This window comes from Hemibagrus wyckioides, linkage group LG12, assembly GCF_019097595.1.
Source record: "Hemibagrus wyckioides isolate EC202008001 linkage group LG12, SWU_Hwy_1.0, whole genome shotgun sequence".
In the NCBI taxonomy this organism is placed as follows: domain Eukaryota; kingdom Metazoa; phylum Chordata; class Actinopteri; order Siluriformes; family Bagridae; genus Hemibagrus; species Hemibagrus wyckioides.
The window spans coordinates 4026735-4052464 of NC_080721.1; the positions used below are offsets into that span (position 1 = coordinate 4026735).

Here is a 25730-nt window from a genome sequence, read left to right on the forward strand (position 1 = left end):
AGAAAAAAAAAAAAGTGCACCACATGGAGATGTTCAAAGGTCAATTTTTTTCTAACACACCTTTGTACATCCAAGTGAAGTGAATGTATAATGCTATATTCACTTTTGGTTTCATGATCTACTTCTTAGGGTCCTCCTGGACCTCCTGGACCCCGTGGCCCGGCAGGTCCTAATGGTGCTGATGTGAGTAAATTATTATGACATTACTACAGATAATAATTTGTCTAGCAGTAACAGAACAACCATTAACACATTTCCTTTGATAATCAGGGTCCTCAAGGCCCCCCTGGTGGTTTGGGTAACCCAGGTCCACCTGGAGAGAAGGTAAACCCTACAAGCGTAGTTTTTATTTGTTAAGACATATATCTAATGTTATGCTGATGTGTAATATGTAATGATGTATTGACAGGGCGAACCTGGTGAAACTGGACCACCTGGAGTTGGTGGAGAGCCAGGAAAGAAGGTGAAAATATTTATTTAAGATTTAAGACTACTTAGATTGCTTATAATATTCAATGCTAGAAAACTTTTAATAATCAACTTTTTTTCCCATGCAATTTAATTGATTAATGCAGGGCCCAAGAGGAGAACGTGGTGAGAAAGGTGAGGCTGGTCAGCCTGGTACTCCTGGTCCTGTAGGTGGAAAGGGACCCACTGGAGATGATGGACCTAAAGGAAACCCTGTAAGTGTGAAAGTATAACCAGCCTGACAGAAAAGTGGACTCTATCATGATTTAGTAGTGACTTATTTTTTCTGTCCAAGGGTCCGGTCGGTTTCCCCGGTGATCCTGGACCCCCTGGAGAAGTTGGGCCTAGAGTGAGTACACATTATTTTTATCTGGCCTGGTTATGTATTTGGTGTAGCAACATTTCATTCCTATTCACAGATTTTTCTTTAATACCTCTGAAATATCACTAATAATAAATCTAAACTTTTCTAGGGCCAAGACGGAGCAAAGGGAGACAAAGGAGAGGATGGTGAACAAGGAGAGGCAGTAAGTGGGAAATTTTAATACATCAAGTCATTTGAGCGTACCAAGTGACCACAATGTGACCAGTTCTATAGTGCAGAAGAGTCCATACTAATACAACAGCTTTTGTTTAAGGTTCTAGGCTGGATTGGTAAAGGGTTATACCCTCAGTAAGGGTTCTACATGAAGCATCATCTACAGTAGCAGTAGTAGTACATAAAGAGTAAGACCTGAAATATGCATTTAAATATCCTATTACAGAGGAATTCAGAGTGAGAGAGAGAGAGAGAGAGAGAGTGAGAGTTGGCCCTGGAAAGGACAGGAATATTAAAGAGAGAAATATAATTACTGAGACACTATTTATTCAAGGAAAGTTTTAATAGTGACTAAATGAGGAGTTTTAATGAAAAAGAGGAGCACTGGTCAGGACAGGTGGACAAAAGCTTGACCATATTGATAGGGAACTTTACAGTACATAATGAATTCAGTGGATCAGTCTATTTTCATCATTATTTTTGGTTCCAACCAAATAATTAACAATAGGTGGTTGAAAATATTGTATGTGTTTCTATTTCATTCTGCCATTAATTTCAGGGTTCACCTGGACCTCCCGGGGAAAACGGACCTCCTGGGCCACCAGGAAAAAGAGTAAGTGTGAGGGTTTTTTTCCCATGCATTGAGTGTCACGGTGTGTAATATTTACTTCTTTAGCTTATTTTAGCTCATTTTCTGCACCAATAAACCTGGTAGTATTTTACACTGGACTGTGAATGTAAGCATTATTTATATGAAAATGACTGATATCTGTTGATATTGATGTTAAGTGTTCTGTGTTTAAAGTGTAAGCTTTTCTAAAACATGTACGACTATTCTTAAGGGTCCGGCAGGCACAAGAGGACCCGAAGGCCGTGAAGGAGAGAAGGGAAGCAAGGTAAAGAATAAATAAGATCTCATTTGAAGTTTCAATAAAATTATCCTTCATGAAACTAATATTATTGCAATTTTCTTTAAGATAAGTGTAGCTAGATGAATAATATCATATATCCTGAAAGGTCCTGAATATAACTATTTACAGTATATCCACGTAAATATGTCAGTGTCTCCCCCTTTTATTATTTTTTCCCTAGGGAAATCCAGGTGCTGTCGGAGCCCCAGGAAAAACAGGCCCTGTTGGGCCACAAGGTGCTCCTGGAAAGCCAGGAACAGAGGGTCTGAGAGGACTTCCTGGTTCAGTGGTACGCTCTCAATTCAATAGCCACATACAATTTTATTTGTTTATTTATTTTTACTTACTTTAAAGCAGCCGTGTTTGATATCTGGTTTGATTAGGTTTTAAGCACTTAGATTTACTTTAATGTCTAAAACATGTTATAACGTAGCATCCCACCTTTTCTGTGTGTTATTTATCAATGTATAAATAATTTGTTTAATTGAATCCATATTGACTTTCTGAAGGGAGAACAAGGTGCTCCTGGGCCCTCAGGAGAGAAAGGACCTCCTGGACCCATGGTAAGCCTTTTTACAATGTAAAATACATAGGCATTAATGATGTAGAGTATATTACATACACTATATTGCCAAAAGTTTTGGGATTCCTGCCTTTAGGGTGAATGTATGTGAATGTAATATGGAGTTGTTCCAGCCTTTGCAGCTATAACAGCTATATTAGTTTATGTCAGGCACTGCTGTTAGACGAGAAGGCCTGGCTCACAGTCTCCGCTCTAATTCATCCCAAAGGTATTCTATCAGGTTGAGGTCAGGACTCTGTGTAGGCCAGTCAAGTTCCTCCACACCAAAATCACTCATCCATGTGTTTATGGACCTTGCTTTGTGCACTGGTGTGCAGTCATGTTGGAACAGGAAGGGGTCATCCCACAAAGCATGTCCAAAATGTCTTGGTATGCTGAAGCGTTAAGAGTTACAAGTGGCCAAGCCCAACCCCTGAAAAACAACACCTGAATTCAATGATCTGGAGGGGTGTCCCAAAACATTTGGCAATATAGTGTACTTTAACATCTACAGCATGTAATAAATTTGCCAGTGAACTTTTAAGAAATGTCGTACCTCTCTCGCAGGGTCCTTTAGGTTTGGCAGGTCTGCAAGGTGACCCTGGTGCTAAGGGTGAGAAGGGACATTCAGGTATGATTGGTCTGATTGGACCTTCAGGTGAGCAGGGAGAAAAGGGAGACAGAGGAATGCCTGGACCTCAAGGATCATCAGGGGCCAAAGGAGAAAATGTAAGTAATGTTTCTATAACCACAACATTTTCTTGTATGATATCGGCAAGAGCCAAAAGCAGGAAATAGACTTAACATGCATGAATCAATTCAAACCATACATATAATACAGAAGAGTAAAATGCACTTTTCATTTCATACACTGTGCTTGTTCTAGGGTATGCCTGGTGGAACTGGACCTCTGGGACCTGCTGGTCCTCCTGGTTTGCCTGTGAGTATCTCAAACTTTATGTAAAGTCGATACATAAATTGGTAAAAGACTAAATTTTATAATTTTCCATTTCACAGGGCCAGAGGGGTGTTAAGGGAGCAAAGGGTGCTATGGTGAGTGGCTATGAGCCTATACCAATTCTACACTCATCTCTAATTTTGTAATACATCATTTAATCCACTGATGCCTTTGCTGTGTTACAGGGTGGTGCTGGTCCCAAAGGAGAGAAAGGTGTACAAGGGCCTCCTGGACCTCCTGTAAGTTGTCAGTTTTGGTCTTGAGTATGAAATACAGTAAAGCTGACCAGATCAGAACAAACGACTCAGTTTTGAATACTAAATGCAGTTATGTTATAAAGCTGATGCAGTGTGATGGTGGAAGATGCTGAGAAGTTGTTGTTGAAGCTCCTCTGAACCAGGCCCTGATCAAAAACACCCCACAAGAAACAAATAGAATATGAATACCAGCTAAGAATTAGCAATTATCTTTTATTTTCTTGGGTAAACATTTGCAAATGTTGAATTACTTGTTGAAGGGTTCTTGGGCTAGGTCAAGGTTCATAGATCTTGACCATACTATGAAGGTACCGAATAGTACAGGAGAGTATGTAAGGGTTAAAGAAGATTTTAACCCAAACCCTTTTTGCAGTTAGGCTCTATATCTGATAAACCCATTATTCTTATGCACCCAAAAGTTCTGCCTCTTCTTCTAGGGACCTCCTGGTGATGTCATCCAGCCCCTGCCTTTCCAAATCCCGAAAAAGTCCAAGCGTTCCATTGATGCCAGTAAGATGCTCTCAGAGAATGATGAGGCTACCCCTGCCGATGCCACAGGTACTGGATTTCTGACTGGCAAGGAAGACATGGAGGAGATCTTGGGCTCTCTGAACTCCCTTCATGTCGAGATCGAGAGCATGCGTTTCCCACTTGGAACGAAGGAAAGCCCAGCTCGCACGTGCTATGACCTCCATCTCAGTCAATCAGAATACAAAGATGGTACAGTGAACACGTTTTATCCTTGTTGTACCTGACTAAGAAATAGTGATTGCTCATGCTAGGACATGGTATAGAGGTGTGTTTTTTCTCTGAACAGGTGAATACTGGATCGATCCAAACCAGGGATGTCATCGGGATTCTTTTAAGGTTTACTGCAACTTCACTGCAGGTGGAGAGACATGCCTCTATCCTGCCAAAGAAGTGGAGAATGTAAGTCCAGTAAATTACTGGACAATAAAACCTATATTTTCCAGCGGCCCATAATGAATTTGGACCCAGAAGACATTTTTATGATACAGGTTTATCCAAAAATGCTAGGTGCTTATTGTCTTTCTCAAATCTCTCAGGTGAAGATGAAGTCTTGGCCGAAGGAGAAGCCTGAGTCATGGTACAGCCAGTTTGCTAAAGGAAGCAAGGTAAGCGTTTCCATGTCTGATCTCAGACGTCCTCAAAGTCCACCTAGAGAGAAGATAAGGTGGAGATAAGATAAGCAGAAGAAAGTCCACATTAACTAGTCAGGCCAACAGAGTATTAGAGAACCAGTACAAACTATTAGTGAGTAAGTCAAGAAGATTTCCACCAAATATAGTGTGAAAAACAAAGGTCAGACCCGAGAACCTGTCTGTAAATGGACATCCGTTCTCACCGCTCTTTTATAAAGTCCAGGTTTGTGCTGTGTCTGGACTGTGCTGGTCCGGGGAACAGCGCCACCCATCGGAGTGGTGGATCTCTGCAGATCCTTCAGAATAACCTTTGACTTCATGATTGCTTCTCTACACAGAGTTTTAATTTTTCCATTTTAATAGTGGATTGAATGTTGTCATTTGAATGAAAGCGATCTTCCATGAAATTAAAGAACTGCCAGACATGACTATTAGTCCTGGAAGTGGAACTAAATAATAAAAGCTGAAACAGTTAGCAGAATGGGTTTTTTTTTCACATTTCACAGTGTCTCTCAAACACAAAATGTCCAGCTTGTTCTTGCTTTGTGCTCAATCACACCAGTATTATCCGACACAAGTCCCACCCCGAACCAATCACATTATCAGAAATAAACTAGATAATAAACCAATGGGAAACAAGATCAAATAGAGACTCTCTATGAGGACAGGGTGTAACTCAAATGACAATAACGATACACATCCATTTACATACCCTAACTTTGTGTCTCATTTTGTACCACTCACTCAGATCGTAATTGTTTTCGCAGCTTTCTTACATGGATGCAAGCGGTGAGCATGTTGGAGTGGTGCAGCTGGGATTCCTGCGTCTGCTCAGCCTTCAGGCTCATCAAACCTTCACCTATCACTGCCACCACTCAGTGGCCTGGACTGATAACACTGCTGCCAACAGATATCAGAGAGCTCTGCGCTTCCTGGCTGCTAATGAAGACGAGCTCAGTTATGAGACCAGTCCCTATATCAAGGCACTCACTGATGGCTGTTCTGTAAGTTTGGCATTTTCTACTCTGACCGCTCCCAAATGTGAGAAATGAGACCAAACTCAATTCAAGATGAGTTCAGTAAATAAATCTGTGCATCGTCTTTTCAATGCATATCTAAAAATTAACATTTTATTTACACCAAAAGGGCAGATTGTCTCATATAAATCAAGCAGTCATGCCCTTCAGCAACATCTTCATTTGCAACACAACATTTACAAATCTAAAAAAGGAAGCTTTTTAAATCAGGGAAGAAATGGAGGAAACAACTAAAAGATGTATAATTATGGATAATTATGTATGTCTTAATTAAAATGTTTGGAATGGTCTGCCAGCATGACTAAAAAAATATAAGAGAGAGAGAAAAAAAAAGAAAAATGGAAAAATTTGCTAGCACTTAAATTCTTTATTTTTTCCATTGCTCATGCTATGATAGACACCGATCAGGCATAACATTATGACCACCTGCCTAATATTGTGTTGGTCCCCCTTTTGCTGCCAAAACAGCCCCGAACCGTCGAGGCATGGACTCTGCTAGATCCCTGAAGGTGTGCTGTGGTATCTGGCACTGATACCTGTAAGTCCTGTAAGTTGCGAGGTGGGGCCTCCATGGGCTTAAAGGATACTTTTGATTGATACTGACCACTGCAGACCGGGAACACCCCACAAGAGCTGCAGTTTTGGAGATGCTCTGATCCAGTGGTCTAGCCATCACAATTTGGCCCTTGTCAAACTCGCTCAAATCCTTACGCTTGTCCATTTTTCCTGCTTCTAACACATCAACTGTGAGGACAAAATGTTGACTATTAGACTATTATATTTTTCGACCGTCTGTTTAATAAAATCTAACTAAGAATAGAATGACAGTAAAATAGAATTGAACTATACAGGTAAGTATAATATGTGAGTACAGGTACATGGCAGAACAATATGACTATTATGATTTAGTGTATAAATCCAGCTGGGTTAGTGGTTGCTGTCCAGACATGTCCAAGCTTTAAGGTATTGTCCTGAATGGCCTGTGGAAAGAAGCTTCAGAAAACCTGAGGTTACTGAGGCTGAGGTTTCTCAAGACTGCAGGTCAGGGAGCTCAGTGTGAATGGTGATGAGTTGATCACACCACCCTTTAGAAAGCCAGACGTCCATCCTGATTGGTGCTTTTCCTAAAACAGGATGTGATAGTGCAGGTCATTAACACCTTAGAGGGCAGTTCCTCACTTGTGAGGAAACCAGGGTGTTAATTTGACAAGACCATGACAGGTCCTGCATGATGAGTGCAACCAGTACATCATTATAGACTGTCCACTAAAACAGAAAAAATGTTGGTAAATTCATAGCAACTCTGTAGAGTATAACAGAGGTCTTTACTGATTTGCCGTTTGGTTTGTGGCCATCTTGCTAAGAAAAAAAAAGAACAGCAGTGAAAATCACTCTTTCTATTTTTCTCTTTTTTCTTTTCAGTATCGTAAAGGTTATGGTAGGACAGTCCTGGAGATAAACACACCTCAAGTTGAGCAGCTTCCCCTCATGGACGTCAAGATCACAGACTTTGGGGAAACCAATCAGAAGTTTGGTTTTGAAGTTGGACCTGTCTGTTTCCTGGGATAAACTTACAGACACAAGCTGAGAACGAAAGGAATACAAAATTCGACACACAATAACTTGGATTCATTCAAAGATGCATTTATTTGGCATAGATACTTGCCAGAATAAATACATATTAAAAGACAATCTAAGATGTGGACACACACACATACACACACACATTATTGTGAAGAAAAGTAAGTAGAAATCAAGGGAAAAACAACTCAGCTTGAAGGCGAGATGAAGACGGACGGCATGAAGAGAAAACAGCCTTGATGAAACACCTGATCTGAGTGAAGATCAATATGACGAGGCAGATTCCAAGAAGAACGTTCTGGAGCAAGCAGATGGCCTAAAGGGGCAACTACTACAGCCAAGCAATCAAACTTCTGCTTCTGCATTTCAGATCGCCTCGTTCTTATCTTTCCTTCTCACTTTTCCCAGGTGTCCTTCTCTACCTCTGTGCTTCAGCCTTCACTTCCAACATCTCACCTAAGCCCTGTGTGATCAATCCTTTTAAGTATTTTTTATTTTTTTTGGATAAACTGGTATGTTTCCATACTGTAATAAAGCCAAATGGCAACATTTTGTACTGTTTTTTTTCCCCTTGTTTCTAATATATACAGTGGATATCTGTAAATTGCATTGCCTTGTTGTACATGCCTTGTAGAGATTAAAGCTAGTGTTTTTACAAGATTTATGGGCAACCCATGGACCCAGTATTAACTCACCTGACAAGAATTTATAGAGAGAGTTGCGCTAGTTTGTTTAATACAAGCTAGCTTAAGCGTGGGCCTTTTGTAGTTTATATAAACTGGTATATTTTTTTTGCTTTAATTCCCTCTGATCATCCCGTCAGTGACACCAAGTACCTATGTTATCTCCGTGTAAGGTTTCAGCAACAAGCTATTCAGTTCACCATCACTAACCTCTCTTATTACCTGTTCATGGTGAAAATGTGAATTAGAAACCATTTGTATAGAAATATTTTATTGTATTTATTTTTCAAAACGTCATTAAAACAAGGTGATCAAGCAGACCAAACACTTTTGCAGTACAAAATAAAATGTGGTGTTTCACCTGTCTTTACCTGTTCATACCACCTTTTATGTTCACATGGTGCTTTTTGCTTTTTGTAAAGGATCACAGTGTTTTTAAATCATGGTCAAGTGGAGTTTAGGGTCAGTGCATCTGCAGGGGCAGAACAAGGTGTGTGAAGAACTAACAATACGTCATGTGGAATGTGTGGAAACGCCAGCTTAAGACTACATAATGGTGGGAGATAACCAGTATTAGTATTCTGGAGAATGTTCCCTCTGATGGTCAGGAGGAGGGTTGGTAGATAGAGGGTTGGCAGATAGAGGAGATAGATTAACGGCTCTGTATGAGACATTTATTATGAAGTGGGCTATGTAGTGTAGCGAAAATATTTCTGCTCGATCCCAAGTGGTGAGATTCTCTAACCATATGGCATTTGGAGGTGTTGTAGAGCATTTTCCCATGATGAAGGGAGAGACAAAGCTGTAAATCTGGCTGCATTGTCTGCTGTTAGGGAGATAAAATAAATATTGGGTGAAATGATATTTTTCCATGGAGAGATATGTTATTGATTCATGTTACTGATCAGGTAATGAAATGTGTAGCCTCTAAAATAATAATAATAATAATAATAGTATAAAGAAAAAGTGTGTAACAGTGAGTAATCTGTATAGTTTTGTGTGATTCAGTGTCAGTATTCCTCTGATCCCACAGTGAATTATCACTGATTACAATTTTTGATTTAAAACGTTAAGCATTGTCACTTTTAACTGTTATATTTAATGTTATGGAGCATCCATCCATCCATTTTCTATACCTGCTTTATTCCTAATTAGGGTCACGGGGATCTGCTGGAGCCTATCCCAGCATACATTGGGCAAAAGGCAGGGGTACACCCTGGACAGGTCACCAGTCCATCGCAGGGCCGCACATATAGACAGACAACCACACACACTCACTCCTATGGCAATAGAGTATTACCAGTCAACCTAATGTACATGTTTTTGGACTGTGGGAGGAAACTGGAGTACACCCACACAGGCAGGGGGAGAACATGCAAACTCCACACACAAAGGCCCCTGCTTGTTTGAACCCGGAATACGAACCCAGGACCTTGTTGCTGTGAGGCAACAGCGCTAACCACTAAGCCACCGTGCTGCCTGATGGAGCATCCAGTTTCTCGGAAATCTTACAAACTACAAAGAGGTCCAAATAGAGAGGTTGACCTATAGAGGGAACGATATAGAGCTAACAGGAAGCAACTCCCATGTCAGGAAATTATGAAGCACTGATGTATATAACCTATATATCCTACATTTGCTGTTAATTCCAACAACTGGTCATCTTAATACTTGTACTGCTTGAATTAATGAGGTGGCAGTGTTGGACGCAAGAACTTTATGACTCAAAGACGTTATTTAAACAAATCCTCCAGATTAACCAAACAGGAAACAGACAACGGTCAGGCAGTCAACAAACACAAACAAGGTGGGAATCAAAACCAGGAAACCAGAACAGGGATCAAAACCAGAAATAAATGCAGTTGTTGTGTTCTGGGCAGTGCACTATAACACCGATTCCAACACGGATGTTACAGAACCTCCATCCAAAGCACTGTATCTGGAAAGGTTGTTTTTCCCTAAGGCCTGCTCCTGGGTCCAGGTCTGGGTGTGATTTGTGTGTTGAGCATGAAATTCTTGACATATGGTGTCAGGAACATTGTGGGCTGGAGCCCAGAGTCTTTCTTCTGGTCCCTAGCACTTAGGGGAGTTTTCAGTCTTCTCATCAAAAGTTCCATGTATGTGCACAAGGGGTTCTGAGGGTGTGGAGCCTTCAGTGAGGAGGCCTGGTGTCTTTAAACTGGTGCTGTTACTAGGTGGCAGTGAGTTGGTGGGTTAATTGTGGTTGGTTGTCTTCCTCAGCACTGATGAGCAAATTTCTTTGTTACTTGAGCAGTGTTTTCGAAGATGATGCTGTGCTATTTCCCATATCTGCTCACTCGGCATAAAGCAGTCGCCCTCTGCGGATGAGCTGTTTGGGTTGGTGGTTTACTATTACCATAATGGCCTGAGACATGTGGAGGTCAGTGACATAGTCAGTGTCTATGAGTGACCATTGTAGCTGCGGGGTGGCCAAGGGTAGTCACATGCCTGTGGCTCATCTTTGGCTCAGTTTCATGAGGAGACAAACTTGGAGATATCTTGGAGCACACAGTATTTACCCTGATGGTGTTAAATTGTGTCAGTGCTGGGGTAGTTTGAGTCCACGTGATGAGCTTAGCTCTGAGGTATGAAGGCATATTTTTTGCCTACAGGGCATCGTGCACGAACTCTCACCTCTGTTCCATGGGCCAATCCTCACCACAAGAGCTGCAATGTTTTCAAGGCTTTGGCAAGTTTTTTAGGTCAAAGCGTCTCCACTGCACATCTCAAATGCCCTGTTAAAATGATAACCAAACGATTGCAATGGAAACCTTCAGAAGATCTTTGAGGCATTGCTGAAACTCTCACCTCTGTTCCTCCACCTGAGTTCTCAGTCTCCTGATCAGTGCTCCAGGTTAAAGCCCCAACAAAACAAGACTGGAGTAGGATTCGTCTGGAAAGTGATGCCATTCTCCTCGCTTTCTTTACCACAGGCAGGACTACTGTAACTGACCAGTTTCTAATGACCCGACAGCTCTGCTCATCAAGCATCACTAAATTTCTGACTACTTTCTTAACTTTAACTGTTGCTAATTACTCGGTTTGGTTTTTGTCATTAATTTGATTTACTGTCACATATTGTAACAACCGATCACACCAGCCCCAACAACAACAACAACAACAACAACCACCACAACAACAGCAGGCCTATTCCTGTGTTAACCACTAGGGGTCTCTAGTGTGCAGCTTCAGTAGGGCTTCTCACACTCCTCTTAACCCGGGATTATCACTGTACTAAACCCTGCTTTTAACCTTTCACACTTAGCGTTCACATTTGTGTTGCTAACACTGTGCATTGTGGTGCGTGTTATAACTTTATTTCTAGATGCATAACAAGCACCCTGTGTTTTGTGTAAATAACAGTGAAACACCACAGTAACACCAATTAACATTAAAAAAACGTCTCAAGGCAACACACATTCTGTGTTTGTCCAATCACTGCAAATATACAAAAATATACATGCAATATAAACCAAGGGTTTAGGGATAAACAGTGTGACTCAGTCAGGATTAGTTGTTTAGTTAGCAGTTAGCATTGTGAGCAGGTGTGAAATGTGTCAAAGTGTGTGTGTGTGTGTGTGAGTCTGTGTGTGTCTGTGTGTGTCAGAGTCTGTGTGTTTGTTTGTGTGTGTGTGTGTGTGTGTGTGTGTGAGTCTGTGTGTTTGTTTGTGTGTGTCTGTGTCAGAGTCTGTGTGTTTGTTTGTGTGTGTGTGTGTGTGTGAGTCTGTGTGTTTGTTTGTGTGTGTCTGTGTGTGAGTCTGTGTGTTTGTTTGTGTGTCTGTGTGTTTGTGTGTGTGTGTCTGTGTGTGTCAGAGTCTGTGTGTTTGTGTGTATCAGAGTCTGTGTGTTTGTTTGTGTGTGTGTGTGTGTGTCTGTGTGTTTGTGTGTGTCAGAGTCTGTGTGTTTGTTTGTGTGTGTGTGTGTATGTCAAAAAATGTGTCAAAGTGTAAAAGGTGTAGGTTGTGTGTGTGTGTGTGTGTTTGTGTCTGTGTGTGTGTGAGTCTGTGGGTTTGTTTTTCTGTGTGTGTGTATGTGTGTGTGTCAAAAAATGTGTCAAAGTGTAAAATGTGTAGGTTGTGTGTGTATGTGTGTGTGTGTGTTTGTGTGTGTGTGTGTGAGTCTGTGGGTTTGTTTGTGTGTGTGTGTGTGTGTGTTTGTGTGTGTGAGTCTGTGGGTTTGTTTGTGTGTGTGTGTGTGTGAGTCTGTGTGTGTGTGTGAGTCTGTGGGTTTGTTTGTGTGTGTGTGAGTCTGTGTGTGTGTGTGTCAAAAAAATGTGTCAAAGTGTAAAAGGTGTAGGTTGTGTGTGTGTGTGTTTGTGTGTGTGTGAGTCTGTGGGTTTGTTTGTGTGTGTGTGAGTCTGTGTGTGTGTGTGTGTGTCAAAAAAATGTGTCAAAGTGTAAAAGGTGTAGGTTGTGTGTGTGTGTGTGTTTGTGTGTGTGTGAGTCTGTGGGTTTGTTTGTTTGTTTGTTTGTGTGTGTGTGTGTGTGTGTGTCAAAAAAATGTGTCAAAGTGTAAAAGGTGTAGGTTGTGTGTTTGTGTGTGTTTGTGTGTGTGTGAGTCTGTGGGTTTGTTTGTTTGTTTGTTTGTTTGTGTGTGTGTGTGTGTGTGTGTGTCAAAAAAATGTGTCAAAGTGTAAAAGGTGTAGGTCGATAACTTATCACTTATCAACCCTCCAGTCCAGTGGGTGGCGGTAATATCACCAGTCAGTGCGTTAACCGCTTCAGTACACAGTATCTTATGTAGCCTAAGAGGAAAAAGAAGTGGTAAGAAGAAGAAGAAGAAGCAGGCGACGATAACAGATCCAACATGGCGGCGCTCTTCGCTACTTCCCGTGTCCTCGGAAAGAAGGTTTTATCTTCAAAAGCCGTAAGTAATTAAATAATGTCAGTGTGATGCTTGTGTAGCGGCGTGAATGTGTTTAATAAGCGCAGAGACTGGACACGTGTTCTGAGCAGATGTCCTTTATATCTCAGGGTCAGCGATTACGCAGGTGTTAGATAACTGTGTAGGTCAGTCAAGACGAGAGGAGAGGAAGGAGATTCACTTAGGGCTGAAATAAATCTTTAGGACATGAAGAATACTGGACTGTTCTGGGTCGTGTGTGTGTGTGTGTGTGTGTGTGTGTGTCTCTGTGTGTGTCTCTGTGTGTGTCTCTGTGTGTGTCTCTGTGTGTGTCTCTGTGTGTGTCTCTGTGTGTGTGTGTGTGTGTGTGTGTGTGTCTGTGTGTGTGTGTGTGTGTCTGTGTGTCTGTGTCTGTGTGTGTGTCTGTGTCTGTGTGTGTGTGTGTGTGTGTGTGTGTGTCTGTGTGTGTGTGTGTGTGTGTCTGTCTGTGTGTGTGTCTGTCTGTGTGTGTGTCTGTCTGTGTGTGTGTCTGTCTGTGTGTGTGTCTGTCTGTGTGTGTGTCTGTCTGTGTGTGTGTCTGTGTCTGTGTGTGTGTGTGTGTGTGTGTGTGTCTCTGTGTGTGTGTGTGTGTGTGTGTGTGTCTGTCTGTGTGTGTGTCTGTCTGTGTGTGTCTCTGTCTGTGTGTGTGTGTGTCTCTGTCTGTGTGTGTCTGTGTCTCTGTCTGTGTGTCTGTGTCTCTGTCTGTGTGTGTCTGTGTCTCTGTCTGTGTGTGTGTCTGTGTCTCTGTGTGTGTGTGTGTGTCTGTCTGTGTGTGTCTGTCTCTGTCTGTGTGTGTCTGTCTCTGTCTGTGTGTGTCTGTGTCTCTGTCTGTGTGTGTCTGTGTCTCTGTCTGTGTGTGTCTGTGTCTCTGTGTGTGTGTGTGTCTGTGTCTCTGTGTGTGTCTGTGTCTCTGTGTGTGTGTGTGTCTGTGTCTCTGTGTCTGTGTCTGTGTGTGTCTGTGTCTCTGTGTGTGTGTGTGTCTCTGTCTGTGTGTGTGTGTGTCTCTGTCTGTGTGTGTGTGTGTCTCTGTCTGTGTGTGTGTGTGTCTCTGTCTGTGTGTGTGTGTGTCTCTGTCTGTGTGTGTGTGTGTCTCTGTCTGTGTGTGTGTGTGTCTGTGTCTCTGTCTGTGTGTGTGTGTGTGTGTGTCTGTGTCTCTGTGTGTGTCTCTGTGTGTGTGTCTGTGTCTCTGTGTGTGTGTGTGTGTCTGTGTCTCTGTGTGTGTGTGTGTCTCTGTCTGTGTGTGTCTGTGTCTCTGTCTGTGTGTGTCTGTGTCTCTGTCTGTGTGTGTCTGTGTCTCTGTCTGTGTGTGTCTGTGTCTCTGTCTGTGTGTGTCTGTGTCTCTGTCTGTGTGTGTGTGTCTGTGTCTCTGTGTGTGTGTGTGTCTGTGTCTCTGTGTGTGTGTGTGTCTGTGTCTCTGTGTGTGTGTGTGTCTGTGTGTCTCTGTCTGTGTGTGTCTGTGTCTCTGTCTGTGTGTGTGTGTGTCTGTGTCTCTGTCTGTGTGTCTGTGTCTCTGTCTGTGTGTCTGTGTCTCTGTCTGTGTGTCTGTGTCTCTGTCTGTGTGTGTGTGTGTGTCTCTGTCTGTGTGTGTGTGTGTCTCTGTGTGTGTGTGTGTGTGTGTCTCTGTCTGTGTGTGTGTGTGTCTCTGTCTGTGTGTGTGTGTGTCTCTGTCTGTCTGTCTGTCTCTCTGTGTGTGTGTGTGTGTTGGATGTTGATATAATTGACCATATCTACTGGCTGGGGATAATTGCAAAACAGCCAGTCCTGAGATCAGACTTGCCAGTCTCTTTCTAGCCACTTTCATAGGGACACCTGTCTACCTGCTTGCTTGTGCACTAATCTAAACACGTGTCAGTGTATAAAATCATCTTCATCTTCACACCAAACTTCTGAATGAGGAGAGAAACGTGATCTCAGGGCCTGTGTGAGAGCAGCTCGCTGATTTGAGTGGATTTTTTTTCTAACAGGATTCAGGTTGAGATTTTGGCGGCAGGACGTCCACCTGTTAGTACAGGTCATTAGTTTTCCCTTTACAGGGCTACCAGAAAGTGTAGAAACTACTCACAACCTTCACCACAAAAGAGAAATCAGTAAATGCTTTTTAACTCAGTAAATCCTCTTGTGTTGTGTTATAAAGTTTGTAATGTTGTGTTAATGTTTTGTACAAAGTTGCCCGCCGGATGCCCCGCCAGCCTACGCAAACTTCACTTCAACATTTATGGGAAAAGAGGAAACGCCAAAGTCTCAGATGCTGTGAGTCCATCCATCCATCCATCCATCTTACATCATTATTGAATCTTCCTGTTCACTGTTACAGAACTGTGAATATCAGCTCATTAATGCTGACCTCAAGCAGAAAATCTCTCATAGCTTCAGATTATTATTAAGAGTTTATTAAAACTGAATCAGACACTGACACTAGTGTGTTTGTGTGTATGTTTGGTTTGGTTGTGTTTGACTGTGTGTGTGTTCCAGATCTCCACACACTACCCGGTGGTAGATCATGAGTTTGACGCTGTGGTGGTGGGGGCAGGAGGAGCTGGACTGCGTGCTGCATTTGGATTATCAGAAGCTGGCTTCAATACGGCGTGTGTCACCAAGCTGTTCCCCACGCGCTCTCACACTGTGGCTGCTCAGGTAACACTAATAAAAAGCACAATTTCACACTGAGAACATCTGGGTTTGAGATCAGAATTCCAGCTGTTAGCAGCTGTGAAGGTTTTCCAATCCACAGCTGGAAGAAGAAACACAGAGATGATCCAGAAAAGTTCAGACAAACCTCTAACACAGTGACGGAAAGACCAAAGTGTGGAGGATCTGCTCATGATCCAAAATGTCTGAGAAACATGGAGGTGGTGGTGTCATGGCTGCTTCTGGAACATTCCCACTAATCTTTACTGATAATGGAGACGTTTCTCCTCCTTTTCTCATCTGCACTTTTCAGGTACAAAACTCTTTCTACATATCAGTAAAATCAAAAATAAAAAAAACCCCGTTTTTCTCTCGTAGGGCGGGATCAACGCAGCACTTGGAAACATGGAGGAAGATGATTGGCGCTGGCACTTTTACGACACGGTGAAAGGATCTGATTGGTTAGGAGACCAGGATGCTATTCATTACATGACAGAACAGGCTCCTGCTGCTGTGGTAGAGGTGAGAAGAACATCTTTACAGAATGATCCCTGTTTTTATTCATGTGAGTAGAGTGGAATTGATCCAGACAGGGGTCAAGGTCACAGCAAGGTCAGATGTCTGAAATAGTCGTCCTTCCGTATGCAAATCTTCTACAGGTGATTTCTCTCTCTCTCTGTCGATGTCTCTCTCTCTCTCTCTCTCTCTCTCTGTCGATGTCTCTCTCTCTCTCTCTCCTCAGCTGGAGAACTTTGGCATGCCGTTCAGTCGTACAGAGGATGGACGAATCTACCAACGTGCATTTGGAGGCCAGAGTCTGAAATATGGGAAAGGAGGTCAGGCTCACCGTTGCTGCTGCGTGGCTGACAGGACGGGTCACTCCCTTCTTCACACGCTCTACGGACGAGTGCGTTACTGCTGACTTCACTGCAATCATTTGACCGGTGCTTTATCTTTACTGAGCATGGCTTTAACTCTCTGTTCTCTCTGTGCTGTTGTGTGACAGTCTCTGAGATACGACACCAGCTATTTCGTGGAGTATTTCGCTCTGGACCTGCTGATGGAGGAAGGGAAGTGTGTAGGAGTCATTGCCTTGTGCATGGAAGACGGTTCGATTCACCGCTTCAGGGCCAAAAACACAGTGATCGCTACAGGGTAAAAAAACAAAACAGATTTTTGACCTTGTACTGTGTATAGATGATACGGAAAAGGTTCTTTCTGTTAAATAAATAAATCCAGACTTTCAAATCAGGAAAGTAACAAATGCAATCAGATCGGTCCTGTGCTGCGTGTGGTCCCACGTTTCTTCAGTTCCCCTCTCATGACTTCAGTTTCTACCTGCAGTTAGAAACATTATGGAAATAAAACTGGTTTCCTCCAGACTGGACAGTACATGCCAACAAGGGACAACATTTTACACTGAAGGTTTCAAGTTGAGTTTTGACCCAAAAGGAATACTGTGCTTGTGTTTGGAAAACCAGAAGGTGGTCATGTTTGTGTGTCTGTTCTGTGAGTTTGAAGAAGATCCACATGACTTACTACTGCATGTTTATCCAAGAGAGCTTCAATGTTCTGTTCAGTTTTGCTCAAAAATAAAAAAAGATTCTGTAGAGTAGAGGAAAGGTCTGGAGTCTGGTTTCCCTTCTTTCTCTCGAACCCGAGTTCCACATCTACTGCCAGACCTGACTCCAGCATGCTGAGCTTCTCTGTTGTATTCCTAAAACACTGGAGGTCGTCTGTACATCTGCCTGAGAGTCTGGGTATCTCCAGAACATGTAGAATTCTGATCGTAACCAGCAGATGAACTGAGCAGACTTTTGAATCGATCCAAACAGGGTCAAAGGACCAGATATTTTGTCAGTAGTTATGTCTCCATCCCTGGCATTAATTTCTCAATTTAATGATTTAAAGTTAAGTTACTATCTCTAACATTTATCCCTAATGAAAAGCCTGAGGTGACGGTGGTGAAGAAAAACTCCTTGAGATGATCTGAGGAAGAAACCTTGAGAGGAACCAGACTCAGAAGGGAACCTTATCCTCATTTGGGTGACACTGGACAGGAAATAATGTAACTGTAAATAATGTCCTTTCTACAGCAGCAAGCTCTTGAGGAACTAATAGGTCACCTTGTCAAGGTTCTTCTTGTCTTAATCCTGTTTGTGTTCCATGTGTTTTTACTGCATGTACACTGAGAATGCATTGTCTCCACAGAGGTTATGGACGAACGTATTTCAGCTGCACATCAGCCCACACTAGTACAGGAGACGGCACCGCCATGGTAACCCGCGCTGGCCTGCCGTGCCAGGACCTGGAGTTCGTTCAGTTTCACCCCACAGGTCAGTATCATGTACTGAACTTCTCCCAAATCCTAGCTTGAGAAAGTGAAGCTTTGGGATTTGACTAAACCTGATTTAAATTCTTTCTAGGTATCTACGGAGCCGGGTGTCTGATCACAGAGGGCTGTCGTGGTGAAGGTGGAATCTTGATTAACAGCGAAGGCGAGAGGTTTATGGAACGTTATGCTCCGAACGCTAAAGACCTGGCCTCCAGGGACGTGGTTTCTCGTGCCATGACCATTGAAATCCGTGAAGGAAGGTAGGTTTCTTTCACCATTGAATGTGCAGGTGTTCCGAATAAAGTGGACTGCGTGTGTCTAATGGAATGCATCACTGTATTGTACTTGCTCAGAGGTGTAGGACCAGACAAGGACCACGTCTTCCTCCAGCTGCACCACCTCCCACCTCAGCAGCTGGCTTCCCGTCTTCCAGGAATCTCTGAAACGGCCATGATCTTCGCTGGAGTGGACGTGACGAAAGAACCCATCCCAGTCTTACCCACAGTGCACTACAACATGGGCGGCATTCCCACTAACTACAAGGGACAGGTTCTTGCTTTACTCATGCCATTTTCAGATGATCATTTTTGTTTAAAGTGTAAATATGAAGGGATTTGGCCTCAATTACAGGACAACTAGGTCTTAATAATAATAATGTCGAATTCATTATGAATTATTTTTATTGACTTATTGGTGAGATGGACTGTGTTACATGGAGCTAATAGATCTATGGACTAAATATCTAGATTGTTTAATTTCCTTAATCGACACAAAATATCTTTTGAATTAATGCTGTGATTTTAACTCGCAGTGAAATTTATTTAAAAAAGAGTCGATTCACCGATTCCATTTAAAGCGAGTTCCTCCTGAGGTTTTTTCCGCATGTCCTCTCCTGGCTGTGGTCACCTCTGGCTTAAGTAATAGGGATAAATTTATATTAAATTCTTATATGTGCTTTTTTCCCCCCCACAATGTATGTTAAAAGTGCTATATGAGTTGAATGAATTGAATCGAAGAGTCAAATCAGAGTCGATTCACTGATTCAATTTAAAGCTAGTTCCTCCTGAGGTTTTTTTCCGCATGTCGTCTCCTGGCTGCTGTCACCTCTGCCTTGAGTAATACAGATATATTTATATTAAATTCTTATATTTGCAAGTGCCATTTGAAATGAATGAATTGAATCGAAGAGTCAAATCAGAGTCGATTCTACACACTGAAAATGATTGCTCATAGAAAGAGCAATCAAAATTAATTTAGCAAACCAGCAGCTGTTTATTTTGGTGAATTTATCAGGTCTGAATAACAAATCAGTCACTTGCTAATATTCCCGTCTGTGGTAGGAGTAGTTTACGAATGTTTGTTTTCTGTATAGGTCATCACTTACAAAGATGGTGAGGATCAGGTAGTGCCAGGGCTGTATGCCTGCGGTGAATCCGGCTGTGCCTCTGTACACGGTGCCAACCGCCTGGGCGCCAACTCGCTGCTGGATCTGGTGGTGTTTGGCCGCGCGTGCGCTCTCACCATTGCTGAAAACAACACTCCAGGTAGGCAGGAACCTTTTCTACACGCTCACACGGACACCCTAGGTTCAGTTGTTTGATGGACCACCAGAAGATCTCTTGAAAACATTCATGGTGCCCCTGAGTGAAAAGGAAACATGTCTCAGTACCATGTAAATGTAACAGTCTTAGAGACTCCCTATCTGGGTCTTTGAACACCAGCAGCATCCTCCAAAATCCACAGAAACTGCTGTTCCTTCATCGCTCCTCTGTATTTTGGAAACATCTGAAAATTAACTGCCAGCTTGAACTTTTTTCCAACACGGAGAGATGTGGACAAGTCAGAAAGACATGCCTCTCTTTTCCAGTTCCAAAAAGTTGTTTTTTTTTGTTTTGTTTTTTTCCCTGAAGTTTTTTTTTTTTGAGATCTGGCAACCCTGTGATCTAGCGACCTGAACAGAAAGCTAATGTTTAAGTGTAAAATTTCTAAACGTGAGTGATGTTAGAGGCCCAAAGACTCGACCTCAATAGACACAAATGCTAAAGGTCACAAAATATTGTCTTATGATGTAATTATTCGGCCAGAATAATTTAGTTTTAGGTCACAGACGACAATTAAAAGAAGAATAAACAAAATCTGGAACATGCCGCAACAAAAACCCTGTCTGACTCAGCATGGGAGGAGAGAATGATAATGATGGTGATTATGGAGAGGATGATGGAGATGGTAATGATGGAGATGATGATGATTATGGAGATGATGATTATGGAGATTATTATGGTGGTAATGGAGATGATTATGGAGAGGATGATGATAGAGATGGTAATGATGGAGATGATGATGATGATGATGGAGATGATGATGATGATGATGATAGAGATGGTAATGATGGAGATGATGATTATAATGATGGTAATGATGGAGATGATGATGATGATGATGATAGAGATGGTAATGATGGAGATGATGATGATAGAGATGGTAATGATGGAGATGATGATGATAGAGATGGTAATGATGGAGATGATGATGATAGAGATGGTAATGATGGAGATGATGATGATAGAGATGGTAATGATGGAGATGATGATGATAGAGATGGTAATGATGGAGATGATGATGATAGAGATGGTAATGATGGAGATGATGATGATAGAGATGGTAATGATGGAGATGATGATGATAGAGATGGTAATGATGGAGATGATGATGATAGAGATGGTAATGATGGAGATGATGATGATAGAGATGGTAATGATGGAGATGATGATGATAGAGATGGTAATGATGGAGATGATGATGATAGAGATGGTAATGATGGAGATGATGATGATAGAGATGGTAATGATGGAGATGATGATTATAATGATGGTAATGATGGAGATGATGATGGAGATGATGATTATGGTAGTAATGGAGAGGATGATGATGATGGTGACGATCATCATCTGTTCTGTGGTCAGCATCAGACCAAACACAAAATTAATAGTTGCTTTGGATCTCCACCTGGACAGCTAAACCTGGATAAGCAAAGAAAAATCATGATTCCCCTCTCTAGCTGTAGGAAATGTTTTGATTTTGAATGAAGTGATTTTATTTTATTTATTTATTCTGATTTTGCTGAAACAGGAGAGAAGCTCGAACCCCTGAAGTCTAATTCTGGAGAGGAATCGGTGGCAAATCTGGATAAAATCCGCTTCGCTAATGGATCTACAAGGACTTCTGAGATCAGGCTTAACATGCAGAAGGTACTGAATGAAAAATGCAGTGGTTTCGTTTGTATTGTATTCAAACGTTAATGGCAACATGCATCTTATCCAACTGAATTACTTTCCTGAACACTTTAATACAAACACCTACAAACCCCCTCCCCCTCCTTTATTCTCAGACTATGCAGACTCATGCAGCAGTGTTCCGTACTGGAGACATCTTGAAAGAAGGTTGCATCAAGATGGACTCCCACTATCAGATGATGGACGACATCAAGACATTTGACAGAGGTCAGTCTCCTGTTAGCACCAGTTCGAGGACATCAGTATGTTTCACACGCAGTCTAACCTGAAGCTTCTGTTGCTGTGTCTCAGGTATTGTGTGGAACACGGACCTTGTGGAGACTCTGGAGCTGCAGAACCTGATGCTGAACGCTGTGCAGACCATCCAAGCGGCCGAGGCTCGCAAAGAGAGCAGGGGGGCTCACGCTCGGGAGGATTTCAAAGCAAGTTCTACTCTGACTTTAAAGCTTCCATTAGAGTAGCACATGTTGTATTGTTATATTATTGACTGTGTGTGTGGTCTAGGTGCGTGTGGATGAGTACGACTTCTCGAAGCCATTGCAGGGACAACAGAAGAAACCTTTCGAAGAGCACTGGAGGAAACACACTCTGACATACACAGATCCAAAGACAGGAAAGGTATGGTTTTATATCAACACTGTGTATTTAACATCAAGCTCTAAATGATTGATGTTTTAAAACCTGTCCTACTTTACTGTCTTATAAACTCTTAGGTCACTCTGGAGTACAGACCTGTCATCGACGAGACTCTGAACAATGAAGACTGCGCCGCCATTCCACCTGCTATCCGGTCTTATTAAACTCAGACGCACCTTTTCCTATTATTTATCTGTAACATACTCCATCCAAGTACGTGACAGGATGTTTCTGTCCATCTCTGGCATTCTAGATGACACTGTATTGCTACTAAAAACAGACAAAATCTAGAACTGATGTAAAAAAAAAAAAAAATGCAAATCTATCGTTTCCTGCAGACATGATTAAATTCCACATGTGCTCGTGTTCCACTGAATCAGCCTCGTTTATCATCATATCAACCTTGAGTGACTTCACCTCATGTTATATGGTCACCTCACACACACACCAAGTGAATGAACACCAGCCATTTCTTTTTAAACGCATTGATTTACAGAAGTATGTATAAAAAAAAAAAAAAAAGAACGTTGGGTTCTGTTACCTTGTGAGAGCTAGCACTAGCTGACCCATGAGTGACCGATCTGGATTGTCTCAGTCTGCAGACTTCATCATGATATCACAGCTATATATAAAACTAATACTTAACAGCCTGCGTCTCATCTTCTAAAGCTGCAGCAAGTAGACTAATGCAAATTTCCAACACTGCTTATTAATACAACTCCTGGCAAAAAGTATGGAATCACCACTCTTGGAAGATGTTCATTCAATTGTTTAATTGTGTAGAAAAAAAACAAAAACAATCACAGACATGCCACAAAACTATTTTCATTTAACATTCCAACCTTCTGGCTTTATGAAACGCTTACAAAAATAAAAAAGAAAGAAAATTGTAGTCAATTGCAACTGTTTTTACAGGTCAAACCGAGGAAAAAAATATGGAATCACTCAATTCTGAGGAAATCACCAAACAAAAACACCACTAGTACTTTGTTGCACCACCTCTGGCTTTTATAACAACTTGAATTCTCTGAGGCATAGATTTAACTATCGACAAACAGTATTCTTCATCAATCCGACTCCAACTTTCTCACTGCAGTTGCCAGATCAGCTTTGCAGGTTGGAGTCATGGACCATTTTCTTTCATTTCCACCATGGATTTTCAATTGGATTGAGGTCCGGACTATTTGCAGGCCATGCCATTGGCATTATATGTCTTTCTTGAAGGAAAGTTTTCACAGCTTTTGCCCTATGGCACGATGCATTATCATCCTGATGAATGATGTCATCATCACCAAACATCCTTTCAATTGACGGAATAAGAAAAGTGTCCAAAATCTCAATATAAACTTGTGCATTTATTGAGGATGTAATGACGGTCATCTCTCCCATACCTTTACCTGACATGCAGCCCCATATCATTAATGATTGTGGAAATTTGCATGTTTTCTTCAGGCAGTTATCTTTATAAATTTCATTGGAACGGCACCAGACAAAAGTTCCAGCATCATCACCCTGCCCAATGCAGATTCATCACTGAATATCACTCTCATCCGGTCATCCACAGTCCATGATTGCTTTTCTTTAGCCCACTGAAACCTTGTTTTTCACGGTTTAGATGTTAATGATGGTTTTCGTTCATCGGCTTTTCTGGATGTAAATCCCATTTCTTTTAGGTGATTTCTTACAGTTCAGTCACAGACATTGACTCCACTTTCTGCCCATTTGTTCCTCATTTGTTTTGTTGTGCATTTTCTGTTTTCAAGGCATATTGCTTTAAGTTTTCTTTTTTTAACTTTATTTATGAATTTTAAGACAAAATTACAAAAAAAGGAAAGCAAAAGGCACGTGTGGCTTGGGAAAACACTGAAAATGAGTTTAACTGATGAAGAAAAACAACAAAAAATGAAACATGTTCCCTGACATATTTCTTGAAAGGGCCCCAAGCTTTATTAAACTGGCTAGATGAGCCTCTTATAGAATGTTTGATTTTCTCCAACTTTAGGAAAAAGAGGACATCACGAATCCATTGTGTTGGAGTTGGAGGCCTCGGATTCTTCCACTTCAGCAATATTAGTCATTTGGCTAACAGCATGATAAAAGCTATACAGTCGGACTGTATCTTTGTAAGATTATATGATACAGGAGTTATTCCAAAAATGGCTATCAATGGGCAAGGAGAGATTGATTTACCTAAAAAACCAGAGACAGTGTCAAAAACAGTGGACCAGAAGCTCCTAATCTTTATACAGGACCAAAACACATATGCATGAGAGGCTGGGATAAACCTACAGTGATCACAAACAGGATCTATATGCTTAGATAATTTCAACTTTGTCCAGTGTACTCGATGTACAACTTTGCACTGCAGAAGTCCAGGTCTTGCACAGACTGAAGACTTGTGTATTCTATATAACACTGATTCCCAGTCCTCATCAGAAATAACCATTTCTAAGTCATCTTCCCAAAAAGCTTTTATTTGCGAGAGGGATGTATAGAGTGGGGCCAAAATTTTACAGTAAAGTATCGACATGATGCCTTTCCATCTGGGAGGGTCCTCCAGTAAATGATCAAATGGAGAACATGGAGGTGGAGAAGGGAAATGAGGGAACATTTTAGTCACGAATTTGGAGGTAGCGGAAAAAATTGTTCTTAGGAATATGAAACTGCTCGCACATCTGCTGAAATGAACAAAAAGCCCCCTCATTGTACAAACCATTCATTTCCCTAATGCCTTTAGCATGCCAAGATGCAAAAGACTTATCAATTATTGAAAGACTGAAGACATGATTAGAATGAATAGGAGATTTGGGGGACATAGTTTGCCATCCGAAATGACGTCTTATCTGTTTCCAGATTTTAAGTTTTCTATCTTGACGCTTTGATGTCTTCCTTGGTCTACCAGTGCGCTTGTACTTGGTCCAGATTTTAGACACAGCTGACTGGGAACAGCTGACTGGGAACAACCAACATCTTTTGCAACATTCCGTTCCATCAGTTTTATAATCCTCTCCTTTGTTTCAACTGACATCTCTCGTGTTGGAGCCATGATTTATGTCAATCAGCTTGGTTCAACAGCTGACTAAGGTGTGCAAGCACTCTTTTTAACTGCAAACTAATTAGCAGATGTAATCGGATACAGGAGTTTGTTTTAGAACTGCAAAGTACATGGTGATTCCATAATATTTGCCTCAGAATTGAGTGATTCCATATTTTTTTCCTCGGTTTGACCTGTAAAAACAGTTGCAATTGACTACAATTTTCTTTCTTTTTTATTTTTGTAAGTGTTTCATAAAGCCTGAAGGTTGGAATGTTAATGAAAATAGTTTTGTGGCATGTCTGTGATTGGGTTTTTTCCTACACAATTAAACAATTGAATGAACATCTTCCAAGAGTGGTGATTCCATACTTTTTGCCAGGGGTTGTATTTTTCTGATATTATCTGATATTCGTCTCAAGGTTAGGGATTTCCTTGGCAGGATCGCTTGACCGGCCAATTAGGAAGGATGTCACTCATGAATATTCATGAGCTCACTCTCTGGAAATCTACCAGTTGCGCTATCCATTTTCCATAGATGCTTGATGCTGTCAGCATTATTTTAGCAGAAAGGACTGTTTCAAAATAAATTTATATTGCACTTGAAGACAGATTATGTGCATCTCTACACGGCAATTCACCAGTATGATTAAAAAACAGGTAATTCTTCAAGTTTTGGGGGGGAAATTCAGGTGGATTCTGGGCTGGAGATGAACTGTATGGTCCAAATCATTTTAAGTGTAT

General features: G+C 41.6%; 2 protein-coding genes across 4 annotated transcripts in view; both read left to right on the forward strand.

Annotated features, from left to right (window-relative positions):
- The window catches only part of col11a2 (collagen, type XI, alpha 2), a 58747-nt gene extending 50246 nt beyond the window's left edge, over positions 1–8501 (forward strand). For all 3 annotated transcript variants that reach the window (XM_058404275.1, XM_058404273.1, XM_058404274.1), the window contains 19 exons: positions 130–183; positions 271–324; positions 410–463; positions 576–683; positions 764–817; positions 942–995; positions 1566–1619; positions 1849–1902; positions 2099–2206; positions 2427–2480; positions 3047–3208; positions 3366–3419; positions 3497–3532; positions 3623–3676; positions 4132–4414; positions 4512–4624; positions 4762–4830; positions 5625–5861; positions 7317–8501. In XM_058404275.1, coding sequence (XP_058260258.1) covers positions 130–183; positions 271–324; positions 410–463; positions 576–683; positions 764–817; positions 942–995; positions 1566–1619; positions 1849–1902; positions 2099–2206; positions 2427–2480; positions 3047–3208; positions 3366–3419; positions 3497–3532; positions 3623–3676; positions 4132–4414; positions 4512–4624; positions 4762–4830; positions 5625–5861; positions 7317–7463 — 1803 coding nt within the window. In that variant the 3' untranslated portion in view covers positions 7464–8501. The remainder of the gene's footprint in view (positions 1–129; positions 184–270; positions 325–409; positions 464–575; positions 684–763; positions 818–941; positions 996–1565; positions 1620–1848; positions 1903–2098; positions 2207–2426; positions 2481–3046; positions 3209–3365; positions 3420–3496; positions 3533–3622; positions 3677–4131; positions 4415–4511; positions 4625–4761; positions 4831–5624; positions 5862–7316) is intronic.
- A 4384-nt stretch (positions 8502–12885) lies between these two features.
- sdha (succinate dehydrogenase complex, subunit A, flavoprotein (Fp)) lies at positions 12886–22433 on the forward strand. Its single transcript, XM_058405198.1, has 15 exons — positions 12886–13045; positions 15227–15310; positions 15533–15694; positions 16067–16210; positions 16431–16595; positions 16695–16843; positions 17900–18024; positions 18115–18283; positions 18377–18572; positions 19396–19567; positions 21153–21271; positions 21412–21523; positions 21608–21738; positions 21821–21934; positions 22030–22433. Exons 1-15 carry the CDS (start codon positions 12986–12988, stop codon positions 22114–22116), a joined length of 1989 nt encoding a protein of 662 aa, XP_058261181.1. The 5' UTR covers positions 12886–12985; the 3' UTR covers positions 22117–22433.
- Positions 22434–25730: the final 3297 nt, after the last annotated feature.